This window comes from Pelecanus crispus, chromosome 3, assembly GCF_030463565.1.
Source record: "Pelecanus crispus isolate bPelCri1 chromosome 3, bPelCri1.pri, whole genome shotgun sequence".
NCBI lineage: Eukaryota > Metazoa > Chordata > Aves > Pelecaniformes > Pelecanidae > Pelecanus > Pelecanus crispus.
Genome location: NC_134645.1, coordinates 109,788,301 through 109,810,037, shown reverse-complemented (window position 1 = coordinate 109,810,037; position 21,737 = coordinate 109,788,301). Strand labels below are relative to the sequence as shown.

The 21,737-nt window shown below is 43.7% G+C and overlaps 1 protein-coding gene across 1 annotated transcript in view; it reads right to left on the bottom strand.

The window, feature by feature from the left end:
* TDRP (testis development related protein) overlaps positions 1 to 20,152 on the bottom strand; it is a 28,080-nt gene extending 7,928 nt beyond the window's left edge. Inside the window, exons 1-2 of the mRNA XM_075708368.1 lie at positions 20,033 to 20,152; positions 5,785 to 5,844 (exon numbers count right to left, since the gene is read on the bottom strand). Of these exons, the coding sequence (XP_075564483.1) occupies positions 5,785 to 5,844; positions 20,033 to 20,152 (180 nt within the window). The remainder of the gene's footprint in view (positions 1 to 5,784; positions 5,845 to 20,032) is intronic.
* Between the last annotated feature and the right edge of the window lie 1,585 nt (positions 20,153 to 21,737).

Below are 21,737 nucleotides of genomic sequence, written 5' to 3'. Positions count from 1 at the left end.
AACAGCACCTCCCATTGCCACAGTCAAAGACAGACTGACAGACTAGATGGGCCAGTCTCTGAATCAGCAGGAAATTTCTTACATTCTTACAGAGCACATGGAGAAAGACCCAGATCCCAGAACAATTAGCTTCCTTGCAGTGGATGTCCAAGGAAGGTCAATAAGTAGAGATGACACTTTGGTAAGCTGACTCCTCACAACAACTGGAGACTTATTTTATGTAAAGAGATTAAAGTTATGCAAAGTTTGAAAATACAGTACTGATATGATCATAAAGCATCAAGCCACTTGCAGGAGTTCTGTATTTCATTTTTATGATGTAACTGTCTATACAAAACTCAACATAACTGACTACCTTATATCCTCAAGCCTTTAAAGTGTTTTTCCATGTGTCAGTGGAAAAAGAAATAATTCAACATCCAAAGTTCACAGAATCACACAGACGTTACAGTTGGAAGGGATCTCTGGATCTCTAGTCCAACAACACTGCTCAAAGCAGGGTCAGCTTGAGCAGATTGCCAAGTATCATGTACAGCCAGGTTTTGAATATCTCCACAGATGGAGAATCCACAACCTCTCTGGGCAACCTGTTCCACAACTTGACCACCCCCACGGTTAAAACACTTTTTCTTATGTTTAAATGGCATTTCTTCTATTTCAGTTTGTGCCCATTGCCTCTTGCCCATTCACTGAGCACCACCAAGAAGAGTCAAGCTCCATCTTCTTTACACCCTCCCTGCTGCTGGTGGACATGCAGAAACCTTTCTTGTTGCTCTTCATTTTCCTCACCTTAACTCTAGGTGGGATTTGTCTTTCCTAACCCCATCCTTGCATGATCAGAGAATGTCTCTATATTCCCCCCTGGTCACTTGACCCTGCTTCCACCTCCTGTATGCTTCCTTCTTATGTTTGAGGTTTTTCAGGAACATCTTGTTCATCCAGACAGACCTCCTGCCACTTTTGCTTCTTGCTCTGCCTGGTGGGATGGGCTATTCTTGAACTTGGAGGAGGTGATCTTTGAAAATCAAAGCTGATCGATACCACTAGAATAGAACCAGGTGTACAGTCAAAACTCCAGGTTAAAAAAAGAAGAAAAAAAAAAAAAAAATCAAGTGAAATGCCTGTAAGGGACTGCTAAGAAAAAGAGAGCACCATTAAGAAGGATTAGAATTGTAACATCAGATGTTAGAAAACCAAAACCTTTAGAGGACCAGGTCAGATGCTGCAGTCTACTTTTTTCAAAAATACCAATGAGAAACAAAGCAGAAACTTCTCAAGATGCCACTTCAGTATTCTGTGAAGTAGGATTACAGACAGGTCTCATACCAGTTTGACTATGGGAGCATAGAGTATGCTTATCAGAACAGCCATTAATAAAGTTTCTCCCCTATCTCCCATTTTTGATTGCAAAAGTCTGTGCAGCACAATGACCTGTGCAATCACCTAAAAGGATCAGAAGAAGTGAAATTACACATACATATTAATCCATCAACTGGCAGACTATGAAAAACCATCATCATTGCCTGTCACAACAGGCATCTAAAGAGCTCAAGCCCAGAGTACAGATTCTTCCCCTTCAGTAGCGGAAATTCCAGCTTATGAAGTACACTTTCTCCACCATGAAAAAGCTGCATTTAATTAGCATATCTTCTGAAACTGGAAGTACAAGTAGTCACTTCTAGAACATCATGTAAAGGATGCAGTCTGTATCCCTAGTCAAACTGTCTGCTGTTTCTTCCCCTCCCCTCCGCTTTGCCAATGCTTCAGTAATCGGTGCCCATCTGTCAGACAGATTCCCAGAGAGAAGTCTCATAAGGTGGCAGATCTGGCTTATCAGACACTGCTGCTGAAAAGGGTCAACCCAGTCCATTGCCTGCTCACATTTATACTGCTTTCCTTACACTATGGTTTTGTACCTGTGTGATGCTGTGGAAAACCAGTTCAGCTCACTAAGCCAGCAGAAATCTAACTCATTCATTTTTTGCATTCTTTTGGGTGAGTCATGAGAATCATCTCATTAAAAGATGTCAGACAGTCACCAAAGAATGTGGAAGTTAGGGGCAACAGCACCTTTTTTGTAGCAGCAACTACTATATCAGCTCAAGCACCCTCTGAAAGTTGCAGTCATCTATCCACTTTCTTCCACACATACAGCTTTTTACATACAGCATGGCTTCCCCAAATTCACCCCCTAAGCTTCACTCTATAAACTCAGCCCTTATAGTAAGGGTTTTCTGCTTTGTTACCTATATTGACTCAAGTGAATCAACTGTATATAAATTGCACAGGTTGACTACAATTTTTCTTTCTTTAGATAAAACAGGGAACAAATGTCTACTGACAGTTAACTTTATAAAGTGCCCAGAAAGGGACAGCTCCTCTCAAATTGGACGTCTCCTACAAAACTGAGAGGTATTATTACAAAAAAAATTACTGTAGGGATACCATTTTTCACCACACCAACAAATTCTGATGATTTACATGACTCTCAGCGTCCCATACTAGGTAAACAGGCAATGGGTAATAAATGAACAATCAGAGTCTACTGGGAGACAGTGAAGCATCACTAAGAAGACTTTTCAGTTCATTTTACTGACAAAGGTACATAGTTCATCATTAGAGATCTACTAGAGGGCAAGAAGGTTCATGAAAAATTAGAATACAAGGCAACAAACCAGGAATACTAACGGCTGGGTATAAACTAAAGTAGTAAATCAGCCCTAAAAACAAATTTAAAAAGTACATTGCAAAAAGAAAGTATGTAGATATAGATGAACATATACTAAAGAGGAAGACTGTGTAAATTTAACTGAAAACAGTTAAATCTATCCATCCATCAGATGGATGTGATTAACGTACATGAACAACTTATTATGGGAGGAAAAAAAGCCCATTATTCAGTCAAGTCGAAGAATAACAGCAAGGATTTGGGACACTGTGTTAAAGGTGCAAGACAAGCAGTTAACATTTAAAGCAAGAGATTCAAGTATGGTCGAATATTACTCTGATTCTAAGATGGTACTGCTTTATGAGTGGGTACCAGTACTTTCAACATACTCCGCTTACACTTTTCTACTTTCTGACTGCCTGGCCAGCAGGGCTCTGGAGCACAGAAGTCACTCTCTGCGAGCTACAAGAAGCCACATGACAAGAGTCTCAGCAACCAAAAAGAGCAATTACAGGGGATTCTTGCTGTATACCTGCAGTGAGAATCAGCATGTTCAATGCCACTGTGTAGTTAAGCACCTAATCTCTAAAAAGTCACTGCTCAGCATGTATGAAATGAGATTTCCAGAAATTTATATTTTGGCCAAGTTTTAGCAGACCTCCACAAGTATTTTCACAGCGGACTGACAACTGGTGAATCAAAACCCTCCAGCAAAGTAGAGGCACTCCACAAAACACTTGCCGAATTTTTTTGTAAACGTAAACAAAAAGAACGGATTTTCCTCTCAGCCTTGACTAAGAAGAAGCAATTGTTTGTTCTACAGCTTCCCTCCCTCCTCCCCCTGAAAAAAATGAACCTAAAATAAAAAGCTAGAGATGGAATTTTCCATATAAGTACCTTACATTTCAATAAAGTTACAACTACGTGTTTTATAATAAAAAAATGCCTATCAGCCTGAATTAAAGAAGTGTTGTTCCCACATTATAGGAAACCTATTCATAACATGCAAGAACTCAAATAACAGAAAGTGAAAAAACAACCCCCCTCCAAACTTGTCTTCCAGATATCAAAGCATCTGGGGGGTGGGGGAGTGGAATTTCTCAAGTCAACCAACTGCTGGCATGCAGACCAACAGTTACTCTTTCTCTGGCACATGTGAGCCGACTCCAGGATTTGGCCCTACCAGAATGTCCCAACATCTCCAATTTCGTTATTAAAATGATTTATTTTGCTCCTCAAAACTCTTTGTCTCTTTTCAAAAGCTGGCCTAATAACAACTGTGTCATAGAATCATAGAATGCTTTGGGTTGCAAGGGACCTTTAGAGGTCATCTAGCCCAACCCCTCTGCAATGAACTGTAGATGATGTCTCCGCTGTACTTTTACCTCAGAAGCTCAGCACGCAGGTGAGACCCCCCCCGAGATTAGCTTTGCAGAGGCTGAAGGGCCAGGAGCAGCGTGAACACGGGTTCCAGATTTCTGCATTTCGCAGAGCGCCACTAGAGCACTCGGAGCTCCTCGCTTTGAGATGTCATGAGGCTTTTTAACCAGCTACACCTGCCTTTCAGGAGAGCTGTGAAGAGGGAACTAGAAAAATTCAGCACTGCAGTTAGCCTGTCCTCACTGCTAAGTGGGCAGCTTCCTGCATGAGCAGAAACTAAGACCATTTTCCAACCTCCATCTCCCGCCATTAGGACTAGCTCCCACTTTGGCACCTCCAAACCAGGTCAAAGGCTTTCCTCTGCAAATGGGCAGCAGGACTCTCTTAAAACTCAGACTACTCAGACTTTAAGAGACCAGGAAGGCTGTCTCCCTAAAGGGCAGACATACCCTTCAGCCAGTGCCCTTTTCTTCAAAAAGTTCGTTGTTCTTCACCATACTGCTTCAACATGAAGACTGCTTTTTCCATGACATGTGCATACTGAAAAGGCCACACATACAATTCATCAGCCTTTTATTAACATATTAAAGATTTTGGAACTTCTGGAATATCACTCTACTGACAGCTTCCAAGACAACAGAACCACCAAATAAAATACAGAAGTGCTTTCACAAACTAAAAAAAAAAGAAAAGATGAGAAGGATAAGGTGCTTTTTCATGAATACATTTTTAAGACAAGAAGGTTTTACTTTAAAGCACAAAAATACTGCAGCTCAGTGGTTTGCCTGGTGACTTTTTTTTTTTTAAAGTCAAAACACACACTTCGCAAGCCTTCCTGAATGACTAAGTAAGGGGCAAAAAAGTTTGAATATAAAATAGATTAATTTTAAGATTCTTTTCCTAAACATTCATCACCTGGCATAAAATAAGCAGTCATTTATGTTTTCATAAAAAAAGAATACATTTCTTCTAAAAAGTAGAAAATGGTATAGTACAATCTGACTTCTATTTTCAGTGAAAATTATGCTGCATCTGAAGTAGAACAAAAAGAAGTAACAGAGACAGATGTTTAGTTTATACATATTAATATAAAGTATCCTATTACACTAATGAACCTATTTTTAAATGCTTTTCTCTATACCTATGGAATTTCAAAACAAGCTCTAGCATATCCTAACAACTTCCAGTTCTTTCATCTTCTACTAATGTATTTTAAGAACATTAAAAAAAGATTCTTGGACACATATCAAGGTAAAAAAAATTAACATGTATGCCTACTTTTCCCTTCTGGAAGAGGTATGAGATAAAGTCCTTAACCTCTTGTGGAGAGAGCCAGCTGAGCTACATATAATGGAATAAATAACCCAAATCCCTTCTATTTTTCATGTTTTCCTCAACAGTTACAGCTAGAATTTAATGCTTCCTTAAACTTCAGTTATTCCTGTGGCTTCGTATTTTCATTTTGTGTTTTAATATCCATCACATGGGAGGAGAAAAATTAAGATACCTTCCCCTCCCCACTAATGAAAGGAAATAAGGCAGCTTCCTAACTAATACTGCACTGCTAATATTACTTCAATGAGAACCCCACGACTGAGGATCATACATAATTACAGAATCATCAATGAAGTACATAAATATCCTCCTTAATCAGGCTGTACATGAAAAACAGGTAACTACATTGACTGAAATATGTATGATATAAAACATTACACTTCCAAAGAACAGGTATTTACCTTTGTTGCAAGTTGTGACACTGAAGATGAAACTTCATCATGAAGAAACTGGTCTTTATTCTCAAAAAAAGGATAAAGATAAAAAAGGCCGATAGTCAGTTTTGGTTGGACAATTAGCAGTGACACATTTTAGAGTATTCATAAATGCTTTTATTCTGTTCAGCCCATCATAAAAGAAAAATGACAAAATACGATCACAATGCAAAACTAAGTGAACACCACTACTAAAATAAGAAACGTGAACTAAACTGCACTTAGAATTATGAAAAATGCTGCACCAGATGTAAAAACAAAATCAAACCCTTACCAAACCAAAAACCCCACACCCCAAAGGGAGATCAAGAAAACCCTTGCATCATAACAATTTTAGTACAATTAAAATTAAAAATCTCATTTGATCTTAATAATTGCGTCTGTATTTTTTGGATCTACCTTGATTTTCTCAATACCATCTAGATGATGATCTATGCAGTGTCTGTAGGCTGGGGGGAGAGGAACGTCCCAAGATTATTTCCTCCTTCACATTAAAAAGCATTACATTTCCTTAACTCAAGGACAGACTTTTGCCCACATTCCTTTCCCCTCCATTTGTAACTGTAGATTTCTAAAGAAAATCAGAGTACTGAAGATGCTCGTGAAGGTATTTCAGTAGGGTAGCATTTCTGTCCATCTCTGAATTAACCTGGTGTCTTAGTACACTCAGACCATCCTGTTGCAACGTTCTCTTCAAGACAAGGCAAGTAAGATCAGTGTCAGGAGTACTTTAGAGGCCAAAGAAAGATATAGAAAGTGGGGCACAGCATACAGGAATTACGTAATTTTCACTTTCTTCAGTCTGTGTTATAATGAGAAAAATGTGGTGGTTTTTTTTTTTTCCTCTACATGTAACCCCAAATACAAACAGTCCCCAAGTACAAAACAAGAACAGCTACCTGTAACTGAAAATATTTAACTCCAGTTCCAAGGAAAAACAGAATTACAACAGAATCGTTTATGGAAAGCATCTTTGAAGTGGCAGTTTCACAGAATCCCCTGTGTTCACTTTGGTCCTTTTTTGCTTATGTCAGCCACTTACTGTTTCAAAATCAAATTTATCAACTCCTTCCTTTTCAACTAAAGCAAATGCTGAAGAGTTGATACACTCTTTGCTCTGTATGCTTAGTTTTTGTTTTAGGGTAACTCCATGCACACATATCCCAAGACACCCAAAACAGCACACATATCCCAAGACACCCAAAACACAGCATCCCAGCTCCTATGCGTTACCAAAGACCTCCTTCACTTTGCTAACAGCATCAGAAAGAGGCAAGAAAGCCGGCATGAGAAGCGTTGGATATTTCTAGTCATGCGGGGGCCCAGATGTATCAGCTTCATTTTGAGAGACCAGCTTCAAATCCCATGCATCTTTTTTTGTTGTATTTATTTTGTATAAATATATACTTTTATATTTATTTATTTGCCTACTAATGTTTCCATTTACTTTATAGGCAACACTTTATATTATACAAGGGACAAGGATGGAGTTAGGAGCATTTCTAGAACGATCATAAAGACCATCTCACTATAGTTCAGTAATAAATGTATGTTGAAATAGAGTGATTTATAGATAGCTAGCTTTACTTGTTGGGGCAGAACACAAAGTCAGGAACTCCTATTATCATCCAAAATGAGAATATTACTTCCTGTGGATCTTAAGTTATTTAACTTCCGGATCTCACAGAATCACAGAATCACAGAATCATCTAGGTTGGAAAAGACCTTTAAGATCATCCAGTCCAACCATTAACCTACACTACCAAGCCCACTCTAGACTAATCAAGGGTAGACCAGACTAAACCATATCCCGAAGTGCCACATCTACCCGTTTTTTAAACGCCTCCAGGGATGGTGACTCCACCACCTCTCTGGGCAGCCTGTTCCAATGCCTGACCACCCTTTCCGTAAAGAAATTCTTCCTAATCTCCAGTCTAAACCTCCCCTGGCGCAGCTTAAGCCCATTTCCTCTTGTCCTATCGCTAGCTACTTGGGAGAAGAGACCAACACCCACCTCACTACAACCTCCTTTCAGGTAGTTGTAGAGAGCGATAAGGTCTCCCCTCAGCCTCCTCTTCTCCAGGCTAAACAACCCCAGTTCCCTCAGCCGCTCCTCATAAGACTTGTTCTCCAGACCCTTCACCAGCTTCGTTGCCCGCCTCTGAACACGCTCCAGCACCTCAATGTCTTTCTTGTAGTGAGGGGCCCAAAACTGGACACAGTATTCCAGGTGCGGCCTCACCAGCGCCGAGTACAGGGGGACAATCACCTCCCTGCTCCTGCTGGCCACAGCATTCCTGATACAAGCCAGGATGCTGTTGGCCTTCTTGGCCACCTGGGCACACTGCTGGCTCAAGTTCAGCCGGCTATCTACTAACACCCCCAGATCCTTTTCGGCCAGGCAGCTTTCCAGCCACTCCTCCCCAAGCCTGTAGCGTTGCATGGGGTTGTTGTGACCGAAGTGCAGGACCTGGCACTTGGCCTTGTTGAACCTCATACAGTTGGCCACGGCCCATCGATCCAGCCTGTCCAGGTCCCTCTGCAGGGCCATCCTACCCTCCAGCAGATCGACACTCCCACCCAATTTGGTGTCGTCTGCAAACTTACTGAGGGTGCACTCGATCCCCTCATCCAGATCATCGATAAAGATATTGAACAAGACTGGCCCTAAAACAGAGCCCTGGGGAACACCGCTCGTGACCGGCCGCCAACTGGACTTAACACCATTTATCACTACTCTCTGGGCTCGGCCACCCAACCAGTTCTTTACCCAGCGAAGAGTATGCCTGTCTAAGCCGTGAGCTGCCAGCTTCCCGAGGAGGATATTATGCGAGACGGTGTCAAAAGCTTTGCTAAAGTCCAGGTAGATGACATCCACAGCCTTTCCATCATCTACCAGGCGGGTCACCAGGTCATAGAAGGAGATCAGGTTGGTCAAGCAGGACCTGCCTTTTGTGAACCCATGCTGGCTGGGCCTGATCCCCTGGTTGACCTGTACTTGCCTGTGGAGTTCGCTCAAGATGAACCTCTCCATAATCTTCCCCGGCACCGAGGTCAGGCTGACAGGCCTGTAGTTCCCCGGGTCCTCCTTCCGGCCCTTCTTATAGATGGGCGTCACATTGGCAAGCCTCCAGTCATCAGGGACCTCCCCTGTTAACCAGGACTGTTGATAGATGATGGAAAGTGGCTTGGCAAGCTCCTCTGCCAGCTCCCTCAGTACTCTCGGGTGGATCCCATCCGGCCCCATAGACTTGTGAGCGTCCAGGTGGCATAGCAGGTCATTAACTGCTTCCTCCTGGACTATGAGGGCTCCATTCTGGTCCCTATCCCTATCCTCTTGCTCAAGTACTCAGTTAGCTGTCTTTAATACAGGAGGTTATTATTGTAGATGGGATACCAAAAATGACAAAGTTCAGATTTGTGTAGTACTCTAAAATGAATTTCAATTACTTTTCCCCCCCTTTTTTTCCTTTTAAGAGAATAACTGGCAATGTTTTAAACAGAAACGCCACACACATACCATTTCAGAAGTTTCCTTGTTTCTCCTCAACACTCTCAGCTCCCCAACTTTTGGATGAGGTTGCAAAGCCTTGGACTTAACATGATGGCATCTCTACTTAGACGCAGGGTCAGAGCTAGAGAACACTTGTCCAAATTTCTCCCAAGAAGAAAAGAAATAACAAGAACTATAAAAGCCTCAAGGGGAAGTATGGTAAGAGGAGAAATTATCTCAGACATCCAGAGCTGGCAGAGCTACCAGTTTCAACAACCAACAATATTGTCTCCAGAACAAACAAGACACTGTTAGTACCTTCCAAAGAAATAACACCTCTCATTTTAATTCTTCCAGCTCTCCAAATATCTTAAGAAGGAGAATAAAAATATGAAAGTGCATAAAGAGACTTCATGCTCTACTACAGAGAAAAGATGAAAGTGTGTAGGCATACAGCCTCTAGCAAGCCAGAGCACAAGGAAGCAAGAGCACGAAGCCACTTTCACAGTGAAAGCTTTTAGGGGAAAACCGAGATACAATGAGCACCTCATGTGGCTAGGGAGTCAGCATAATAAAATGTGAATACCATTGCTGATAAAAGACGTAATTCACAATAAACAGTAGACAAAAAGAGGTATTTATTTGCTTCTTTAAAAGTACGACAACTAGGGCTATGTTTCTGTGTTAATACAGTGCTACTACTCACGGCCATACACAGTGCTACCTCATAAGGAATAAGTAGTTTGCAGTAACTATGCTCACACAGTGGAGGCTGATGGCAAGAAGACAACACAAAGTTAAAAGATACGAAATACAAAGATTAAAATATATGAAACCCTCAAGAAAGCAACTGGTGAGAATCCAATACCTAAAACACGTTTTTGGGGTGGAAGACCTATCAGGTATCCACAGTATCCTTTTAAGATACACTGACTAAGAAAAGGAGACTTGGACAACTGTGGTGTGCTTGTGATGTCCATCTGTACATCCCACGTGCTTACAATAACTCTTGACTGAAACTGGCCAGTAGGTTTGAATTCAGCAGTCTCAAAGAGACTAGATTTTGAAACGTTTTGTGGAAAATCCATCACTAGGGAAAGCAGAGAGAAGCAGACTTAATGCCCCACGGCAGGAAGAGAGTGCGGGAGGGGCACGTGCAGGGGTTCAGAGCCAGCCATGGCCCACATCGCGGGGAGGGACCTGCGGACTGTGCGGTAGGGATGGGTTGTGTATGGCGGGGGGGGGGGGGGGGGGGAGACAGAGGGAAAGAGGAGAGGGACGGAGGGGACCAGTGCCACCACTGGGAAGAGCCAAGGAGAAAAGATGAGGAGTCATATACAACCCGTCTTCACTTATTACGCACAGAATACTTTGCATTTTTCAGTGATACACATTAGTACACCGTCTACTTTTGTTGCCATTCAGAGATCAGGCAGCCTACAATTTGTTTTTTCACATTTTCTTTAGGGGATAATCTACTGCACAGCTATATGTAAAGAGTGAAGATGAGCTTTCTTTATCATGTTGCATAACACATACTGACACTGAACACTTAAAAATTATTTCAGCGTATTTTAATCTGGGCGGTTTACAGTTAAAACAATTCCTTTTTTACTTCAATTGAAAAGAAAATCATGGACCACATTATAGTATTTGGTAACTAATAGGTGACTAAATGCTAACGCTAGTGGGAATGCTGATCAGCAACTTGAATGGCCTTCCAGTTCTGGCAGGGGAAGGTTGGTATGTGCAGTGTGTTTTCATAAGGAAACAAGTGCCCTTTTGTTGGACATACTGCAAACCATAAGGTACTCAAGGGATTAATTCAACTAGCACACAAACCTTTTTGTACAGAGATCAAAATTGTAATCTACTTCCCTCAGCTTCCTTTGTGGTAAAGTAATTAATTAGTCTCTTTAGATCATTCGCTTTCATAATTCAGGCCAAGAAGAGGAACGCTGGACATCAAAGAGTTAAGGCAAATAATAGCATCATCTCACCCTGCACGCCCTTCTTTTGCTCTAGTACATAAAAAGGATTATTATCGATTTTCTCTACCCCGTTGTGGAACCTTCCTATCGTACACACGCTAGCTGTCAAAGCCAAGCACACGTAAGAGTAAACAAGCTATTACTAAAAGAGTAGGTACTTTTGGTGCAAATTCTCGCCTTTCTGCTGACCTATTACATCCCCTCTGCCTATCATCACATCTCATCAAGGACTGAGCGTAATTTAAAGTCTAGGCTGTCATGCCTGTAAGTGCAAATCAGATTATGAACCACAAATGTGTAATTTAAGTGGAAAAAAAACCAAAACAAACACCACCTCAAGAGATACACGCCAGGGTAGAATTTAACACAATTCCCAGTATTCCACAAGCCCCACCAAATAATTTAGTGATAGGAGAGGGGAAGGTTAAAAAAATATATTAAAAAATCACTCAGGAAATCACAAACCTGAAAGTTAACCTCTGAAGTTGGAAAGATTCCCAAAACACTGATTACAAACCAAACAGTTGAACAACTATATATACACAGCCTGATCAGAAACAGCACAGATTCGGAAGAGGAGATCACACTGCCAGATCACCATCTTAACAGCTAACAAAAGAAACCATTTCCTTGGGTTTAAGTAGGGTCTTCCTAGAACATCAAATGAAACAAACAAGACTAAAGCAGATTATTAATGCAAAAGTCACTCTGCTTATCTAATTTTAGAACTGAATCAAAAACAGTGCAACATGCACTCAAACATGGGTAAGAAAAAAAGGTATCAGCAGCAGATCAGTGGCATTGGGCCTCATTTTCTTTGCTGCACCTATAATATACACCTGGAAAAATTCGATGTGTGGATATATGCTTTCCAAGTCCGAAAATTGAGGCAACAGTGATCAAATGTAAATGGGCACTGAAACGACTATACTATTTTCAACATACTCTTTTAACACAGCCAAAAAATAAAGCTGAACTGTACCTGAACACTCACACAAAACCAAACATGCCCTTTAAGGAAAAACAAGGTTTGCAATTTTAACAAATAAAGGGTGCATTACTCAGTCATACATAGTGGGACACGAGGCTATGTGTTCGGCAGACAACTCCCATGCTGAACCATGAATTGCCTCTGCTCCTTTCTGGCAGAGGTAGCCTAGATTGAGATCGAGATCATTTCATTAGCCTTGTCCATATTCCATCTACTGCTAGATCTCAATCTTCCATTTGTATGTCCTTAAAGGAAGTGAGTGAACCAAATTAGCCATCTAGGCAGGTGGTGTAAATTGAAAATTTCCTATTGATATCGCCAATGAAAAATTTAACCTAGGCATTTCTAAAGTCTGTTCATGCTCAAGAGTAATTCGGTATTTTAAAGTCATTTTTCTCTTCTATGAAAAATACTTTTCCACTCCAGATTGCTCACTACACATAGAAAAACATCTACATTATGACAGTAAACCACTTTAAATGCCACTGCGACTAAATAGTGACAGTGACGCCTATCCTGCCAGGTTCCTCTGCCAGTCTTTGGCAAAACTGAAAATACTTTGTCCATAAAGAAAAGGAAAATGTAAAAATCTAAGTATGTTAAAGAATTATACTTTCATCTTGGGATATATTTAGTAGACAACACTAATCTTGAAACATGCTTCTAAAATATAATTCATCACACCATTTCTAGAACTTATTTCACTCAGCTGACTTTAAAAAGTCAAGGTGACTATTTTAAATACAGCAGACGACCCATCCAATGTATTTAAAAATGTTTCCATCTTCTAGGCCCCGGTCTTTCTTAACTACCTATTATTCACCAGACCGACTGGAAGATGAAAACCAGTTTTGCTAGGTTTTCACCTTTCAAATTATTATTAATACTGAATAAATTAAAATTAAGATAATGCTCTTTTCTTCAGCATCCACAGCTGTCAAGAACTTGTTTAGCACTTTCAGAAACTCTGTTTCACTCAACCACTTCGGTTATTGCTTCACATTCTGTTCATTAAAATAGAATATCTAAATTATTTCCATATTTTTATCTTCAACTGATATAAATGGCCAAATGACTGGAGAAGATTAATTTCAGAATATAAGTATTTACATAAGAATACTTTTGTAGTTCTGCATTTTATTGGCATTACGAAGAGAAACATCAGAACGCCAGATTCCTATGCTCTCTGTTTTTACATCAATACATGAGGTTATTTTATTAATTGTTCACGTTATTGTGGATCTCCCTAGTAAGTGGTTATAATACGTCTTACTCAAACTTTCCTTTCTCCAAAATATTTTTGGAAGAATGTTATTAAACACCTTAAAAATATTTTAAAAAGCTCAGCTCATTAAGAATTTAGTTTTGCCCAACTGACAGTATTTCAAATATGCTTCAAGAAATGGAAACAGCTGTATTAAAATCAAAATACCATCAGTGTCAAAGCTGAAACAAAGAAAGAAGGTCAAATAATCAATTTTACTCCAATTGCTGGGACAATTCAAATATTCCAGTGAAGTTTTCAATTTTGATGAAATTTCTGACTGAAAATCTGTCAATTATTTTTAAGAACTTATCCACACTACAAGTTCATATTTGCTTTTTTCTGATCCAGAAAACAAACGAACGGCTGCTAATTCAAAAGACAGTAGCTGACATACAATTTTTACTCAGCCATGGCGTTTGCAATTAAATTACATCTCTTTAAAAAAGCTCTTGCACAAGTAATGGCAGTATTTTCACAGTTTCTGCAGAACAGGTCGAATGCATTATTTTTGCTTATAGTGTTCACCAGCACACACATTGCTTCCTTTTGACACGCGGCTTTTATTAGCACTTGCGGTGTTCACACAGACGTGTCCTGGAGCTCCTCACAAAGAACCAACAGCGAAATTTGTTGGAAATGTACCTCTGATGATGACAGAACTGAAAGATCGTCTACCTGGCAAAGTGTTCAGTAACTTCTAATAACTCTACTTATGTTATGGACGTCCTCACACAATCTGGCAAATAGTTTCTATAAAAGCAAGGAAAAAAATTATAAAGCTATTTTACTGGTACAGAACAAAATAGATTAAAATTATTACTTCTTTCTCAAAAAGCAATATATTTTAGTCTGCATATTAATGGTAGCAAGTCCAGCACTGGCTCCAGAAATCTTGCGAAACCCCATGAAGATACAACAAATAGCTTAGGGAAGGTGGATCTCAAACAATGATGTGGAGGAGAAGGTAGTGGGTTTGCGGAGCGGTAAAAGGGGACAATTCCGTGTGAGACTGGAGGGGAGGAAGGCAGACAAGGCTGCTGGCAAACCGAGGCGATCGGAGCGGGTAAAGCAGAACTGGCTTGAGGAAAGATACAAGTCATAAAAATGACAAATGTGGGGGAGGAAGGGGATGTACTAAGAAAAACCTTGAAAGCAAGGACAGATTTAAACGTAAATGTCCTGAAACAAAGGGAGGCCAGCTGAAGAAACGGAAACCGAAGGATGAGGAGGATTTAAACTTTATGCCATAAGTAACAACTTTAATATCAGCAATGGGATTTGCAGGGACTAGAGGATGGGGAAACGCAGCGTAGGTATTAGAAGCTCCAAAGGAAGTAATCACCATCAGGATGGGAAGTGAGGGTCTGCACAAGAATGTCAGCTGTCTAGACAGAAAGAAAAATAATAATAATTAAAAAACAAAAAGCAGACCTGGACTTATAGGGGAAACAGCAGTAAAGTACTGGACACAAATTCTCTTTTGCACAATAGATAAAAACCACTGACAACCTTCAGCTTACAGGCTTGACTGAAGGAAAAAAGATAGATACTGATGTTGTCTATAGTAGGAGACCAGCCAGACAATATGTGCTTTGTAGAACTTCTAAGAGTCAAATAAACCAACAGAGAGGGGGCAAGAGGTGAGAAGCAGACCTGATCCAGGTCAACTGTGTAAAGGCGACAGTATAAATCAGGAAGCGAAGCACCTCAGAAATGGAAGGGATTAAAAAAGAAGAAAGCCTAAAGCCCCAAAAGACACGGTCAGCTCTGTAGAGCTCCGGGAAGACTGTGAGAAAGAAACAGGACCCACTCAAGAAGCTGCTGGAAGGTAAATGTGACAAGAAGGAGGAAAAGCAAGAAAGTCAGGCCAAGGAAGGGCTCGGGAAAGTCTTCGCTGTCAGTCCCACAATCTAATGTTCAAGAATGATGACAGAATACAGGTGATGGATTTTAGCCAGGAAAATGTCACTGAAATGCCACAAGAACAACTCTGATGAAAGGAAAAAAACAGGCTAGCAGAGAGGAGAAGGTATGAAGGAATTACGACAGCACTGGAGGCAAAGCCCGAGACACAGTGAAATGGTTAGAAAGTGGAGGAAAGGCATTAGCTGGATTAACATTGACTGCTTTTTTTTTTTTAATTAAAAAATACCCTTATTCAACGTATTAGTAGAACATAAGAAATGCTGCTCAGCTCCCACCCATTCCTGCAGGGCCTGTCTGAGTCCGACTCATTCCAAGATGAAAGCCGGTATTAAAATTGTACCAGAGACTTAAACATCTCCATTAAAATAGATAACTAAAATTCTGTATAGCCAACTTTAAAACATCCAGTGAGCAAGTCTAAACAAAATTCAGCATAAAACATGTTTTTGCACATATTCTCTTTGAACATAACAAAAAAATACAATTGGGAGAACAGATCAAGGCTAAAGATCTGAAATATTTTTACATGAAAGATAAAGTTGCAGAAGATAATATAGGTCAGCCTGACACCCATCCACTACCCTAGTACATAGATGTATTAAAGTCGAGCGCCATTTTACGTCTGAGTTACATGCGCTATTGCCACAGCACTGACATCTCCGAGGACTGATGAGATGATAGCAGGCTTGAATCAAGGAGAACTTAGCACGACTGCCGAAACATTGCCTTCCAGAAGTCAAAACCCAACATTTTTCCCTTTCCAGAAATATAACTACAGTTTGAAACATAATGACTATATTACAAACTGAATGCAAGTTTGGCATGCATCACTGTACATTTCTAGCATATTTTGAGAGACACACAGAAAGCACATTAATTTAATTTTATACGTGTGTCGTGTACTATCTACGTGTGTTAAGTTGCCTTCATGTATTAATTGTAACTTTAGCCAGTAAAGCATCTTCATTGCATAAATTAAAAAATTTTAAGCTTCAAAGCATAAATTAAAACTAACTTCTAAGATTCAGTCTATAACTGTCTGGTCTAAAAAAAAAAATATACAACAATCCACACATTTATTTACATAAGTACTGTTTCAAAATTTACTTGTCTGTCTTATCTCAGGAAACACCTTACTATTTTAAATAAGTGTTAACAATTCAAAGTACTTGAATGTATGCAGAAACTTCTGCTAAAAAGTGGCCAGAGGCTGACAATTCCCTCCGATTGCTATTTTCATGTTCTAAAATTTGTTTTTGTTCTCCCCTGGAACAAAACCAAACCATTCTGTATTCCACAAAACCAGAACTGTCAAAACTTCTCTTTTTAGATCAAATTAAGCTTTGCTATTTAAGAACTACGAACTTCTACAAATTCAGATGTCTGCTTGAGTAAGCCCAGATCAGGCTTCCATATCTTAATAGGATGATTAAAATTTCTGTAAAGTAACAAAGGGTTTTTTGTGTTGTTTTTAAACTTATAGTAGCCTAATTCTTTGTTGCTGTCTGCTACTGCAATGTCCTAATTATTAGGTTGCACAGCGAGAACTCTCTCTCAGCTTTGAAGAAACAGTGTATAGCACCAACATTTCATTGCACTGGAACACTTTCAACCTGGTCTGTTTTAATGACACAGATGTGACTACCAATTTCTTTTCTTTGAAGTAAAAAGTTTCAGCATTATTTATAGCATGAGTGGTGGAAGCTTAAGGATTTTTTTCCCGCTTGCCCATTAAAAAGGAAAATAAATACAAAAGATAGTTGTTGAGCAATACAACACATCATAAATCAAAGTCAAAATGTGATGACTACGGTTCATCTTCTCTTTTACCAAATGACATGTCAGAAAAGAACATAGAGGAAGTGAAATCTAACAGTAAACTTCTGCACAAAATCTAATGCTGGGCTTTCTTAATTTACTAAAAAGCACTCAAACAAAATTATCTGGATTTTGGCCCTCAAGACAGAAAATTGGGGAAGTCCTGGATTCTCCTCTTCTTGATGAGGTAATCCTTTATTCACAGCTTAAGCAGGCTGTACCATGACAACTTAAACAGAGCAGAGGCTGAGGAAGACCGAGACTTTCTCATGCACAGCTAAGGTACGCAGAGAACTTCCCCTGTAACTCCTCCAAGCTCTGGTGGTGCTGGCTGTCCTCCAGAGCCAGGGGTTTGGGTGATGCAGGTCAGGACGCAGCAGGAGCGAAGTGCGGATCATTACCAAATCCCCCTACACAGTACTGGCTTTCAGTCCCTTGCAGTCATTACTGGGAGCAAAAACAGGTTCTGATGAAACATCCAAAATGTCAAACACTAAAAGCAAGGCCCTCGAACCAGATCAGCTATAACAACCTGAACAAGCGCGCTCCATTTCCGCACGTTTTCTCCTTGACACCTAAGCCATGTTTTAGACATACTGTACCTATGGCTGACCTCGAAGCTGCCTTTGACAGATCATGAGAATTACAGTGTTAATCAGGTGGTCATAGTTTTCCATATAGTCTATCCTTCCTTAAAGTGTACATAAACTCTAAAATAACTACATTTAAATGGGGTTTTTTGGGGGGTGGGTTTTTTCCCCCAGCTGTCAAACCTCCTTGATTTTAACAGGCAAAACAACTAATAGCTTATGGTCTTCACTCCAGTTTCTGGGCCAGGCTACACTACAGCTTTGCTAACTTTTCTGAATCCTTCATTTTCAAGAATATTTCATTTAGTGCCTTAGAATAATTTATTTTTCCCCTGCCACCTCCAACACCAAAAACACATCTTTTATTGCAGTGCCATTGGTAATAGACGCTGTGGGCGCTGGAAAGGAATTTTCTTAAAATTGATGAAAATTGCAAACCATTTGCACCAGAAATCATTGCCATCACCATTATAACTTGAGACTGCCACTAATGGAACAGAAGCCCAGGATACTACAGTCAGACAGGACAAAAAAACATGAAATAAACAAACAAACAAAAAAACCCAACCTCTGTTGCTAAAGTAGAGGACTGGGAGAATTGTCAGGACAGAAGTCTGAAGAATCCTCTTCTGACAGGAAGGCTAAGGCTGAGAGCCTCAGATGGGGTTTAGAGCATTTGTGGTAGAGAAGCAGTGAATAGTCAGTGGGATTTACTGGAAATTTTTGGTGACCTTTGGTGTTCAAGGAGGGTTTCAGGAGGTAAGCAAGTCTAGGAGGGCTGTGGATAGCCCAGGCGAGCAGCTTAGCAAAAAGAGTGGAAGTTTCCAAGCACCTGATGATAGGAACTGCAGGACGGAGAGGTTAGATGTTGTATGAGAGGTTGTGGGAGATACTTCGGGTCACCTCCAACCCCACAATCCTCCTTCATCCCCTGAAGGGCGTCTCCAAAACGAGTATCTGTTCTTCCTCTCCCACAGGAGAAGATCCTATTCATCCATAGGAATCTTCACAGCTGCTGCCAAACAAGTAGCAAGGGCTAGGGCTCTTCTGTTCACTGTGCAGGGGAAAGGACAAGGCGAGGCTGAACTGGGGAGTAGACTGGTGATTTTGGCTACTGGAAGATGGAGGAAATAACTGCTGCGATTGGGAGAGGCTGCCCTTCAGCAGTAGCCACGCATGCTGACAACCCATAGCAGTCGTCAACCAGAAACTCAAGCAGAAGGTAGATTATCCAGATACACTCCAGCTCTTCCAGCAAGGTAGGGAAGACAGCCATAGGGCGGGAAGTTGGGTGGGGTTTTGTACCTTCTTTTGAATACAAACCTCACCAGTTCCCAGCCCTGGGCAACTGCTTGCTTCAGATATGCAGGTCTCCTGCAACCACTCATCCAACATCTAAAGATACTCTGTGGCAACAGAAGATCAGTCCAGCAACAAAGCAGCATGGGCCAGGGTAACAGGCTTCTGAGCTGGACTGATGCCTAATTGTTATCAAGTTTTTGAAAGCAAGTCAACAAACATTCTTTTAGTTGTTTTGCCTGATACTCAACTGATACCCTTCCTTTCAGGTTGTATTTGTTAGACCACCAGTACTTTGAGAAGGTCACTGCTGGTATTTAACAATGAAAGCTCTCAAATAAGATTGCGGCTATTTAAAGATAGCCAACGACCACTATTGAAACTATAGAAAAAGCAATGCTGCCAAAACGTCAGTGCTCTACGCAAACGCACACGCAGCTGCAAATGAAGATAATGTAACTCCTTACAAATCACTGTTTAACGTATTGTGCTTAACAGATGGGTTGCAGTGCCCCTGCCTAGGGCTGGGAGAGAAAGTACTCTGCGGTACGAAGCCGCTGGAATGAAGGACAGCCAGTCCCAGCAACGCCGGAGGCCGGCCGCTGGAAGCAAACAGGGGCGGACAGACCGGTCAGCACCCCAAAACGTCGGGTGACAGTCGCACGCCCCGCGCCAACACCCCCTCCTCCGACGGCGGCCGGCCTGCCGGCACATCCAGGGGCGGGAGAAGTGATTACTCACGGCGCCGGGGAGCGGGGCAGCGGGCGCAGGGCGCGGGGCCGAGCCTCACGACCCCTCCCCGGGCCCCCCCGCCGCCCCCGCCGGGCTCCGCGCTCCTACCTGGGGGGCCGCGAAGGCGGCGGCGCAGGCGGCGGCCGGCGGCGGGCCGCGGGGCCGCGTCTCCTCCTCCTCGGGCGAGTCGTCCAGCAGAACTTTGCTGCTCTTGCTGAGCTTCCACATGGCGGGCGCGGGGGTGGCGGCTCCCGCCTCAACTCGTCCCGGCAGCGAGAGGGCCGAGGCGGCAGCGGGCGCTGCCTCCGCAGCCCCGGCCGGGGCGGCTGGGCTGGGCTGGGCTGGGCTGGGCTGTCACCCCGCCGGGGGCTCCCGGGCAGGGGGGGAGGAGCGCTGCCCGGCGGCGCCGGGAGCCCGCCCCCCGCCACCGCCTCGCCTCGCCTCGCCCGCCGGCCTGCTGGCGGCCCCGGCCCGCCGAGCGCTGCCGGGGAGCGCTGAGGGGAGCCGGGCGTGAGGAGGGTCCCGCCCGCGGCGGCGGCAAGGCGGGCAGGCGGCGAGGGCGACGCCTCCCCGCTGCGCCGCTCCTCACCTGCCGCCTCTCCGCGCCGGGGCCGCCGCCGCCCGCCGCCGCCGCACCGCCGCTGCCATCTTTGCGGGGGCGGGGGCACGGGGGGGGGGGGGTCCCGTCACCACGGCAACCGGCGCGGCGCCGGCCGCGCTCTGACAGCGCCGGGCCCCCGCCCGCCCGGCCGGGCCCTCGGGGCGGGGGTCGGCCCTGCCGCCGGGCCTCTGGCAGCACCCCCGGCCTGGCCCCGCGGGGGAGGAGCCCCCGCAGCCCCCCGCTGGTGCGGGAGGGGCCCCCGGGGACAAGGCCCCGCCGAGGGCCCACCCGGGCCCCTCAGGAGAGGGGCGGGCGGGGGGCGCGGCTGGCGCTGCCCCGGCGGCGGTGAGCGCCGAACGTGCGCCCGGGCCCCGCGGGGCGCAGCGGGGCCCGTCCGTGGTGCTGCCCCCGGCAGCGGCACCGGCTCCGGCACCGGCACCGGCACGGCGGCGCGGAGGGCCCGGCGCCGGGGCAGGTGGTCCTGGCGTGCCCCCCGTGCGGCCGCCGCTGCGGCCGCGGCCCCTCTCCCCCAGGGAGCCCCCGGGGGCCTCTCGGGAGGGCCGGGCTCCGCAGCCGTGCCCGCAGCCTCGCCCAGGGCAGGCGCCGCACGCCTTCCCCGTCCCGCCTGCCGAGCCCCGCCGAGCCCCGCAGCCAGGGCGGAAGAAGCCCGGTGCGTCCGGCTGCAGGCCAGTGAGTCCCAGTGGCTCCAGTCCAGTGAGTCCCAGTGGCTCCAGTCCAGTGAGTCCCAGTGGCTCCCAGTTCAGTGGCCGAGTGATCCAGGCGTAACGCCCTACGCACCAGCTGGTATTTTTGATGGTTCTTGGTTTCAAACAGACGTGCTAGCATACTTCTCCATAAAAATCCCCACACAGGCACTCATTCATCCATTATTTTGAGCTGGGAGTTAGGGTCGGATGTCCAGGAACCGTGAAAGTATTCTACAAAGCCATTTTTGGTTGTTTTGCTTGCTTAACCTTGCTGTGATTTCTCCAGTGAAAGGCCATAACCCTCAAGGACCCCTCGTGAAAGACTTGCAAGTCTTGCTTTGGCTGCCTGATCTCTTCGGGGGCCAAGCAGCGGCGATTAGGCAGCAGCAATGCTTTGCTTAGGGTATTTTTGGCTGCAATGCGCTCCTACCTGCTTAGCCGGAAAAGGGCTCACCCCAGGGCTGGAACGCCGGCTCCCATGGGCCGGCTGCTCCATGGGCTGCCC